The sequence below is a fragment of the Nannobrachium achirus genome, assembly GCF_963921795.1.
Source record: "Nannobrachium achirus genome assembly, chromosome: 20".
In the NCBI taxonomy this organism is placed as follows: domain Eukaryota; kingdom Metazoa; phylum Chordata; class Actinopteri; order Myctophiformes; family Myctophidae; genus Nannobrachium; species Nannobrachium achirus.
Genome location: NC_137827.1, coordinates 10,095,829 through 10,108,008, shown reverse-complemented (window position 1 = coordinate 10,108,008; position 12,180 = coordinate 10,095,829). Strand labels below are relative to the sequence as shown.

The 12,180-nt window shown below is 45.0% G+C and overlaps 1 protein-coding gene across 1 annotated transcript in view; it reads right to left on the bottom strand.

Annotated features, from left to right (window-relative positions):
• Positions 1-12,180, bottom strand: part of LOC308305612 (MAM domain-containing glycosylphosphatidylinositol anchor protein 2-like) — a gene marked incomplete at both ends in the record, with an annotated part of 123,447 nt that overhangs the window by 60,166 nt on the left and 51,101 nt on the right. The window contains one exon of the mRNA XM_080750432.1: positions 3,988-4,133. Coding sequence (XP_080606558.1) covers positions 3,988-4,133 — 146 coding nt within the window. The remainder of the gene's footprint in view (positions 1-3,987; positions 4,134-12,180) is intronic.

The window sequence follows — 12,180 nt, the reverse complement described above, 5'->3', positions numbered from 1 at the left end:
TCCAACGGACCTGGAATCCATGAATGTCTCTTTGTCTAGCTGTTCTGGTTATTATGTTGTTAAATTACATTAAAATAACTACAAATACAACATTTTACAAGGTATTATAATTATATTCTCCACACTTGTATTCTCCCCATCTTGACAAAATGGTATATTCCCAGGTTCCGCAGGTCAGCTGCAAAGGTCAGCTGCAAAGCACTTGAACAACCGTTCCAGACTGCCATATCCAGCCCAAGAAACCACAGAAAATTTGGGGAAAAAAATTAGAATGTACTAATTAAAATAAATGTATCATGCCTGTTGCTAAGGTATGGCTGGTGTCTTGCCATATGACTGGTGTCTTGCACGCGCGCCTTCGCGTGCAAGACACCAGTCATGTTGCCATACCTTAGCTTTTTATGAACTGACGCCACTGTTTGTGAGGATAGAACGAGCTGGCTGTTCAAAAATAGCAGACGCAGAGCGGCAGACATGTGCCATTTTTGAACGTTATTTTTTTTAAATCTTGAGAGTGAAGAGAACCATCTGATTCAGAAGGCATTTGTTGAATCTGCCTCAGGTCTTTTAATGGGTTCAATGAGCTGAGGCCATGAATAATAGAAAGCATGAATGCAGCGGTGTAAAGTAACTGAGTACACATTTACGCAATTACTGTACAAAAAATAGGTAGGCTTTGTGCTTTACCGGAGTATTTCCAATTGTCTTGTACTTTTACTTCTACTCCACTCTGCATCTCATAGGCAAATATTGTACTTTTCATGAATGAATAATTGAGTGAGTGCCCCTAAACCTGCCTGTGGAAGACACAGGTGTGTGTGTGTGTGTGTGTGTGTGTGTGTGTGTGTGTGTGTGTGTGTGCGCGTGTGCATGTGCGTGCGTGCGTGTGTGTGTGTGACAGACTGTGGAGCCTGAGAGTTAAAAATAGAACAGAGATGCATGGCCACCCTAACACCCCCCCCCCCCTCTCTCTCTCTCTCTCGCCCCCAGTGAGTTAATACCCCAGTATGCTGCTGACTCCATACAGGCAGCGTCATAATAACCTGCTGACACGCACGCATGTGTGCACGCACGCACGCACGCACGCACGCACGTACGCACGCACGCACACACGCACACACACACACACACACACACACACACACACACACACACACACACACACAGAGCTCTTCTTCTGTATTGAGTTGTGTGTCATTGTGTTCTCAGGCAGCCCGCTGTGTGTGTGTGTGTGTGTGTGTGTGTGTGTGTGTGTGTGTGTGTGTGTGTGTGTGTGTGTGGTAATACCTGATTTTATACTCAGCTGTGAGCCGAAAATAGAAGATCACAACGTGAGCTTGTAGATCTTCTATTTTCGGAGATTGACACCTGGGCGCACAACCGAGCATAAATTGGCTGGTTAGTGGCAACCAGACTATAGTACTTGTCTGACATTCTTCCATCTATGCACAGGCATTGACACTAAACCCTTGCCCACCTGCCCCCGGCAGGTACATGAAACCTTCGGGCAGGTGGAGTCAGTGGCGTCAGTTCAGAAAAAGCTAAGGTATGGCAACATGACTGGTGTCTTGCACGCGCAACATGACTGGTGTCTTGCACGCGCAACATGACTGGTGTCTTGCACGCGCGCCTTCGCGCGCATGCAAGACACCAGTCATGTTTGCTATACCTTAGCAACAGACATTTATTTTAAGAAGTACATTTTATTTTTTTCCCCCCATTCCTATAGTTTCTTGGGCTGGATATGGCAGCCTGGAACGGTTGTTCAAGTGCAGCTAAACGTGGCATGTTAGTAAACGTGCCAGAATTAACAATAATGTATTGCACCTGTGCAGCTGACCTGCGGAACCTATCGATAAATGTGTGTAATCTCTGGGTTCATGTCAAGGTACAGGTTTGTCAATATACAATGTCCATGTATGTAATGTACATGTTTCCCTTAAAAACCTGCACTATCCACACCTTTCACATAGATTTAATTTCTTTGCTAAATAGTTACTATGCCGATTTTAAATCATTGATTCGAATCGTATCATATCGCCATGAATGAACTAATATCGTCCATGTATCGTATCATCAATCATGTATCGTGATATATATCGAATCGCTATTAAAATGTATCGTTACACCCCTAGTGGTGTGGTGTGGTGTATAGTAGTGTTACTCATACAGTGTACTCATACAGTTGTTTTAGTAGGTAAACCCATAGTCTGGAAAATGGGTCAATCTTGTTCAAATAATAAAAGGAACTACAAACTTTTCAAGATGTTAAATTATGTCCTGAGAGAACCCCATGACGTTATACATAGATCTATCTCCTTCATTTTGCTCTCAAAATGCACCGGAGTAATGCATTTATTTGACTTAAAATTAAATGCAAATAAAACCGTGCCCCCAAATAAAGAGGGCACGGTGGCGCAGTGGTCAGCGCTTCGCCTCACAGCTAGAAGGTCTTGGGTTCGATTCCCGCCGGGGGACGCTGTGGCCGTGTTCCCTCCTCCGCGTCATCAGCACCCACACCCTAGGTGGGGTTGGAGAAAGGGCCTTTCTGTGTGGAGTTTGCATGTTCTCCCCGTGTCTCCTAGGGTAGATACCCTCACAAAAACATGCAGTAATCCTGATCTCTATAATGCCTCCCCCTGGCCAGCCAGGGAGCCTGATGGAGGGGAAAGGAACTGGTTGGAATAACGTGTTCCTTCCACGTGCTACATGCAAACCAGGGAAATCCCCACTGTCAGGTGAAAAGAAGCAACTTGGACTCCTCATGCATAGAAGGAAGCATGGGGTCAGTCCGTTGTCTCCCCAGGCGCGGCAGAGGGAGAGCAGAGCCCAGGATTACAACTTAGGCAATTGGCACTGGGTGAAAATGGGTTAAAAAAAAAAGTAAAAAAATGCAAATAAAAGGGATAACACCCGCTGACCACAAGGTCTGACCACCCCCAGATATGTTTAATCTGACCTCGGCCTCGACTCAGACTCGACCACCTCCCACACTCGGTCTTGACTCGGACTCGTCCCCCCACCGGAGTTGGTCTTGACTTGGACTCGCTTTAGGTGGACTCGACTACAACGCTAGCGTTTAGTGTGGTGGTTCTCAACCTGTGGGTCGGGACCCCCAAATTATTTTGGAGGTCCCCAGATGATTAGCCTAATGTTGTTTTCTCACTCAACAGTAAACAAACCGACATACAGTTTAAGTGTATAGAAGGTATATGCACATTTCTAAAGTGACAATTTAAGGACTTTTTAATACCTCTAAAATGACAAATTAAACATTGGCCAAATTGTCAAATATTCGAGGCAGAAGTTGTGAAAATAGCCGATCTACATGCTCGCAACGCCTTGCGCTATTTTCACCGTGTTATTGTGACCGTCAGGTCGCAGTTACTATCAAACCCTCCACCAGCTGTCAGTCAGTCTATCTGGGATAGGGTTAGTCAGTCACACGTCACACGTCACACTTTTGCCCTGCTCATATCTCCACACCCATTGCCCCGATACATGCCAAATTTTGCACACACACTCCTTGCCTGCCAAACCACAACCGCCACCCATCAATTCTCACATGGCCCTCTTCTAGCGCCACCATGAGGCCGGTTCTTGCAAAACACATTTTTGGACACTGCTCCTACAAATTTTGCCCTAAAATCACGCAAATCGGTACACACTTGCTCTGTCTACACTCATGTCATCAACATGGATCTGTTCCATTTAGCGACACCTTCAGGACGATTTTTAAAACACATTTTTGGACACTACTCCTACACATTTTGCCCTAAAATCACGCTGCGACCTGACGGTCGCTTATCTCCCGATTAGGGAGTCTTACTGGTACAAAATGTAATGCCTCAACTCTTAGTGCTCGTCAGGGTGGGGGGGATCCCCAGTTAAAATATGATTATTTGGGGGGTCGCGGCCTGAAAAGGTTGAGAAACACTGGTTTAGAGTGGCTTGGCGTGGCGTGGTGTGGAGTCGGGGCGTACCAACCTGTGGTCGGGGGTGTCCGGTGGTCAGACACTGCAGCTCCAGAGTCTCTCTCTCTCTGATGGTGTAGACCCTCTCCGTGTAGCCACCGCCCTCCTCCTCCACGTTGCACGCCTGACCCAAGTGCACGATACGCACGCTAGGGGGCGCTGCCGTGCGCACGCACGCACACACACACAAACACACACACACACGCACACACGCACACACACACACACACACACAGACACAGACACGTAAGCAACATGGACATTGAAGATATTCCCTGTAGATATTTGCAGACCAGACACTTTTTACTTAAATTGTCGCTGTGTCGGGCAGAATCATTGTACGGTATGACCAAAACTATTACCTTCCAGGAAATGTATAAATAAAATGTGTTCCGATGGTTCTAATGTAGTGATTGCGACCAAAGGTCGCAGTTTTCTATGAGAAACATCACAGCTTGTCTGTGTCCGTTTCTCTACGTGTACAATTTTTACGGTCTATGGGTTTGCCGCTCTGACGTCACTGTGATGTCAGGGGAACCACTCTAACATAATGGGTTTGCCGCTCTGACATCACGCTCTGGCTTCACTGTGATGTCACACAAACAGAATCCATTTTTATGCCCATATATAGAGTTCCCTGATGTCATCAATATTAATGATGCCCTGTTTAGAGGGATCCCTGTGATGCCAGGGGGAACAAATCCCATTTATGCCCATATATGGAGATCCCTGATGTCCACATCACTGTGGCGCGGCCTCGCCTTTTAGGGCAAAGTCGCTTGTCGCCCTGAGTCTTACTAGTTACCGTATATTCACAGGCTTTTCATTGGTTCAATAATTACAGATCAATCTAAAGAAAATAGAATATTGTGTAAAAAAAGCATTGCAGATGCCATAGCACCCCAAATCATAACTGACAGAGGAAACCTCCCACTGGTTTACATTTCTCCATTATACATCCTTGTTTTGAGTGGTCTTGAGTGTGTAATATTGTAATATTTTGAACTGTGGTCTTTTGATATTCATGTGCTGTATGCTGTAAAAATCTAATATTAACCAAAAAATCACACCCGTGTGAACTGAGCGGTGGAGTCTGTGCACGTGTGTGTGTGTGTGTGTGTGTGTGTGTGTGTGTGTGTGTGTGTGTGTGTGTGTGTGTGTGCGTGCGTGCGTGCGTGCGTGTGTGTGTGTGTGTGTGTGAGTGTGAGTGTGCCTTGCCTGTTCTGGCCTGGCCTGAACAACAGCGCCCCTCCCTTAACATGTGTGGTCAGAAAAGGTACTACACCACTTGAGGCTACATACAGACCCACCCACATACATACATACATACATACAAACAAACAAACATACCTACACACACGGCCACGCTATGGAGACGGTGTGACCACCCCTCAAAAATAAAAAGGTTTGTAATAATTCACTGTATGTGCAATGTATCTAGAATATATTCAAGTTTCAAGAATATTTACTTTTACACAATATATATATTTTTAGATGGATCTGCATGTATAAAACCCACCATCAGACTTGACCACTTTCACTTTCAAAAGAAAAAAAAAAAAAACCTGCAGATCTACAAGCTTGCAACGTGTTGCATCGTGATGCCTTGCAAGGCTTTGTTTATTCCCTCATAAACAGACGTACAAGAATGCGGCGTACAAAAGGACAAACACTGCCGACGCAGTCAGACAACAGGGAACAAAGTGTCTAGACAGGCAGAACATTGTTACACACTTTACAGTTGACATGCCTGTCAGAGCAGACGTCAATCATGGATAAAAGCCTCCTCCGAATTGAGCGGCTTTCTAAAAGAGCTGATACTGAGCAGAGCGTTTCTAACTAGGGATGGGACGATAAGCGATATTATCGTTTATCGTGATAAAAAACACTCACGATAATCGCATCGAAGAGATTTAATTTATCGTGATATCGTCCTCCGTCATGCACTGGGATCAATTCACCTTTTATTTGCCGAGCTGCATATCCGGTACAACTTAAACCCTCTATAATTGGTAAAAGGTACTCATAATATATGTACTTGATAGTCTTTTTTTCACTCTCTATCAAATGTCTTTGCCAAAAAATAGCCGATCTACAAGCTCACAACGCCTCGCAGCGCAATTTTTTGGCAAATGTTCCGCCCCAGGATAATGGATTTTGATTATCGTGATAATATCGTAAATCGCGATTTCTTTTGTCACAATAATTGTGATATGACATTTTCATATCGTCCCATCCCTATTTCTAACTGCTTGGAGAGGCCGGCCAAAACCAACTTGTGCACGTGCCCTACCTACGGGCTACCACAGATAAAACCTACGAGTTTACATCTGCAGCCTAGCTGTGAGATGGTCTGCTGTAGCCGTTGACATTTCAGCACTTTGGTTAGATAGGCTTCCCCTAAAGCTGTATCAAAGGCACAGCCAACCTCGAGAATGAACAGCTCCCTAAAGACGAAATTAGCTGTAATGTCAGAGAACACAGTTTCATCATGGGTGGTGCATGGGGGACACTTTCAAACGAGGGGGAATGGGTAATGTTAGTGTAGATTTCCTGGACTAACACTATGGAGAAAATTGTTGGTCGACTGCCTTTTTTTCACTGACGAAAATGAAATAAGAACTTAATAAAAACTAAGCTGTGATGACTAAAACGAAGATAAAGTATTGACAATTTTGTCGACAAATACAAACTAAAATGTCAGGGAGGGACTAGTGGAGAAGAGATCCAGTAGAACTAAAAGTTGTTCATGTTTAGTTGTGCTCGGGTGTTGCACACAAAATAGCAGATCTACGCTCACAATGCACCGCATTGTGACTCATTTTGTCACGAGCTTGTAGATCTGCTATTTTCGACTAAATCAACTGTAGAATTAGCTGACTAAAACTAGACTATAACTAATATAGTTGAGAAGATGAATAAAATATCACTTAAACTAATTTACATTTTATTCAAAAAAAATTAAATCTAAATTTCCGGGTTAAATAATCATCAATATCCAGACTGCGACTGTCGCATCCAGGTGGACAGCTGAGAGGGAGACAGAGGAGAGACAGACAGTGGGACAGCTGAGAGGGAGACAGTGTAGGAGAGACAGACAGTAGGACAGCTGAGAGGGAGACAGTGTAGGAGAGACAGACAGTAGGACAGCTGAGAGGGAGACAGTGTAGGAGAGACAGACAGTAGGACAGCTGAGAGGAAGACAGTGTAGGAGAGACAGACAGTAGGACAGCTGAGAGGGAGACAGTGTAGGAGAGACAGACAGTAGGACAGCTGAGAGGAAGACAGTGTAGGAGAGACAGACAGTAGGACAGCTGAGAGGGAGACAGTGTAGGAGAGACAGACAGTAGGACAGCGGAGAGGGAGACAGTGTAGGAGAGACAGACAGTAGGACAGCGGAGAGGGAGACAGTGTAGGAGAGACAGACAGCAGGACAGCTGAGGAGAACATAGAACATAGTAGGAATAGATTGTGAAGAAGTGAGAAGAGAGGGACGGAAAAGGAGAGAGAAGATTCAGATATCAGCACACCAACCCTGTCCTAGTTTTATTCTAAAATCTATTTTTAGCTCTCTCTCTCTCTCTCTCTCTCTCACCTCCCTTCTCTCTGACGACATCACGACATCATCGGCCATCCTCTCTCTCTCTCTCTCTCTCTCTCTCTCATAAGCGCCCTTGTTTTCCCAGGGTGCACCTGGAAATCAGATCTGCCCGCTGATTGGTGCAGGCTATAGCGGTGGTATGTGTGTGTGTGTGTGTGTGTGTGTGTGTGTGTGTGTGTGTGTGTGTGTGTGTGTGTGTGTTGGTGGGCGGACTGTGTGTGTACTGGGGGGGCTTTGGGGGGGCTCAGGAGGGATTTGATTGGCTGTTTTGGGGGGAGAAGAGAAGAGCCAAGCACAAAAGACCGGAGCGAGAGCAGAGTGTTGTTGTGGTGTGATGCTGTGGTGCACAGGAGCTCCAAAATAGAAGCGAAAGAGAGAGAGAGAGAGAGAGAGAGAGAGAGAGAGAGAGAGAGAGAGACTTTTTTATTTGAGTTTTTAAAGATGCAATGCCATGATTTTTTTCCCCCCAAAACATGATGATCAGGTATTATGATTGTACTAGGAGGAAGATTTTTTTTCTCCAAAAAAGTGTACAGGAAGAGTTCAAATTATGTTTTTATGTTGCCACACGAACCAGTTCATTAAGTATGCCTGGTTGTCATGGTGGGTGGTGACCCAGCTGAAGTTAGCCACACCCACAGTGTTGGGTCAATGGTAAAAGGGGAGGGGATGATTATATGCCTTGTGGCACTTTTGACCCACAAGGTGTCAGCCTCCAGGAAGAAACATAATTGCTCAACAACCACACCAGGGGGTCTAATGAAGTAATGTCAACCTCCTAGACACATGAAAACCAGAAAAAGTACAAAACTATGGCACTGCCTCTTTAAAAACACTTTATTTACACATTGCTAAAAACAACAAAACTTGTTCTTATTAAACTTTACTTCTTTTCTCTCAATATTCACACAGTAACAATAAAGATGGGCATTGGGCATTTTACCCAAAACTTTTACCAAAACATAAAACGTCATCCTCGACTGAACAGATAACATCACTGGTAACACCACTGTTGCACAAACATTTCCAGATTTCTCATCTCTCTGTAAAACCTAAAGTCTGTCCATACTCTTGCCCTAACCAAAAAAGAAAATCGCGATTTTTCAAAAATAGCAGATCTACAAGGTCGCAGCACGGCACTCAGTGCCGCGCTGTGAGCTTGTAGATCTGCTATTTTTCAACAGTTAAAGCATTAAATAATTCTAAGCCTAAATGGGCTAACGGCAGCGGAGACAGAGAGAGAGAGAGAACAGAACACACCTGTGTCCTGGAAGGGAACCAGAGGAGACACTGAGCAGGTGTTTGCACACACTCTCCCTGCAGAGAAGCAGGTCATCACCTGTCTGATGATTATCATTTATTTACACCCCCACCCCTCCCTCTCTCTCTCTCTCTCTCTCTCTCACTGTCTCTCTGTCTCTCTCCCTCCCTCCCTCTCTCTCTCTGGTCAGGGTAACAATGGATCCAATTTTCAATTCAGGCATTTAGCAGGCGCTTTTAATCCAGAGCAATTTACAATAAATAAGCAGGTAATAAATACATCATACAATAAGCAAGATAATACGTCAATACATCTGCCTGTGGAAGAACGAGGGCAGGGATCTCGGGTGGGCGGCCTTTAGACTGAGGACAGCGCAACTTTGGAGTACGGTGGCGGGACACAGCCAAGCACATTATTGGGTATAAGGCAGGTCGTATAGGCTGCAGTAAACACCTAAGGCTGGACGACTGACGGGGCTGCCTGCGTTCTATGCCTCAGTTCTGCAAGCCTGGGGCGTCCTTAACCCAAATTAGGCCTAAGTTCTATCTGACAGTGGGGAAACCCCCACTGTCAGGTGAAAAGAAGCAATTTGGACTACTTATGCATAGATGGAAGCATGAGGTCAGTCCATTGTCTCCCCAGGTGCGGCAGAGGGAGAGCAGAGCCCGGGATTACATAGGCAATTGGCACAGAGTGAAAAATGGGTTACAAAATCATGGGATAAAAATTATATTAAAAAAAGAAAAAAGCCTTAAAGACCTAAGTCCGATTTGAAAATTACCCAATGTTTTTCTGGAAAAAATATTACTCAGCATCTGTAGCTGCTAGAAACAAAATCCCCAAACTAGAAAATAGTATTCCTTCGAAACAATTGTGGGCTCGCTTTAAGCCAAAAAACAATGGTATAATATAGCCGCAAGCAGCAATAAAGTGGCCAAGCCAGGAAAAAGTAAGAAAGGAAAAAAGCAGCGGAAAAAAGCAGGAAAAGCAAGAAAAGTGGGAAAAGAAATCAAAGAAAAACTATAGGCAGTGTTCTTCCGAGAACAGATCTCCAGCAGGTCAAGTAGTTTTTTTTGGCCTTCTGGTGGCACTATAATAGGCCAATGTGAAAAGGGTGCCACGTGTTCTTGGGCCTTTCACGGCAATCGGAAGCTGCATGCGTGATTTGAGGCATTTTGTTCCAAAAATCTGTTATGCAAACATTGACCCACTGGAGGCCAATGTGAGAAGGGTGGCATCTTTTCCTTGACCTAGTGGGAATGTGCATGCAAAGTTTCACGCACAACGCAGGCTGTGTTCATGATTTGAGGCATTCTGAAACTCTTGTCACACTGTTTAAAACACATAGTGTTTTTCTCCGGTGTGGATACGCTGGTGTGTCTTCAGGTTACATAAGATACTGAAGCTCTTGTCACACCTTTTACACACATAGGGCTTTTCTCCGGTGTGGATACGCTGGTGTGTCTTCAGGGTACTTAACACACTGAAGCTCTTGTCACACCTTTTACACACATAGGGCTTTTCTCCGGTGTGGATACGCTGGTGTGTCTTCAGGGTACTTAACACACTGAAGCTCTTGTCACACCTTTTACACACATAGGGCTTTTCTCCCATGTGGATACGCTGGTGTGTCTTCAGGTGACTTAACACACTGAAGCTCTTGTCACACCATTTACACACATAGGGCTTTTCTCCAGTATGGACACGCTGGTGTGTCTTCAGGGTACTTAACACACTGAAACCCTTGTCACACTGTTTACAGATGAAGGGTTTTTCTCCACTGTGGCCACGCTGGTGTGTTTTCAGCTGACCAAACTGACTGAAACTCTTGTCGCACCTTTTACAGATGAATGGTTTTTCTCCACTGTGGACAAGCTGGTGTCTCTTTAGGCTACTTAACTGACTGAAACTCTTGTCACACTGTTTACAGGTGAAGGGTTTTTCCCCATTGTGGACACGCTGGTGTGTTTTCAGGTGAACTAACTGATTGAAACTCGTGTCACACTGTTTACAGACAAAGGGTTTTTCTCCCGTGTGGACACGCTGGTGTGTCTTCAGTTTAGATAAGCTACTGAAACTCTTATCACACTGTTTACACTGGAAAGACATTCCCTTGGCGTGGACATGCAGATGTTTTTTCCGAGTCGATACCTCTGTGAAGAGGTTTTCCTTCCTGTGTAAGTCATCAAATGTTTCTTTAATACTCCTGGCTGAGTTGAAGTTCTCGCAAGATCTTGGTTGGTCTGTGCCTCCTTGTTTACTGGTAACACACTGGCTGGTAACACAGCAGGTGATTTTCTCCCAGGAAGATGAGGGGAGAGGTCCATTGCATCCATTGCTCATCATTTGACAGTGGAGGTTGTGTTGGCTCATCTTCGTGTCTTCATGGAGGAGTGCCTGAGATGTGAAGTCGTATGGACACTCAGAACAGGAGACTTGTGTCTTGGAAGATTGGTTCATGGTCAACTCTGCTGCCACTTGGACTGTGAATTTGAAGGCGTTTCTTTGTCTCTTTAAGCCTGGAAGGATTTGGTTCTAATATATTATTCTCCGTCACTCCCTTTCTCCCCCGATAGTTGTCTTTGTCTCTATATATACCTGCCTCTCTGACTCACTGAGGTCACTCCGAGTGTAAACACTTTCTCTTGGTCGTACTCAGACTAAATGTGATTTTTAAAAACTGCGGCACATCTTAATCAGGCTGACCAGAGCTCTGGTCTGATGTCACCCAAAACACAAACACTCATTCCTAACAACACCGATTTACACAGGCATAGTTGCGATTCATCAGGGAATGTGACGTTGTCTGGGCGCGACGTTGGTGTAGTGGTTAGTGCATATGCCCTTCATGCGGAAGGTGAGTGGTTCAAACCCTGCCTAAGCCGACGTCAGCAAGGGGGAGAAGACGACAGCCAGCCCATGGCCTCCCCTAAGTAACAAGAAATCTTGTGAAATAAAATGTCGTCAACCAATCATCAAGGATGATGATGTGACGTTGTCTGGCATTTTTGAAGCGGTGAAAGCCGCTTCCAAGGAGTGGCTTTGTGTGTAAGCTGTTACTCTTGCCTGTCACACTGTGTTACTCTAAGCTGTTACTCTTGCCTGTCACACCCACACACTATGCTCCTTTTACACCTCCTACAGGCGCTTGCTGTAACTAAACCTGTTATCAGTGTTAAGCCTGTTCAGGTGTGGTAGATCAGCTCAAATCATGTCCAGCACACCTGAAACTCTGATCAGTTTGGTGTCTCAAAGTGTCTGCCCTTTTCCTCCTCACGGGTGCTTTGAAGAGCCTTTGCTTGTAAGTTTACATTCAATTATGCTCGCCTGCACGCAATATTTAT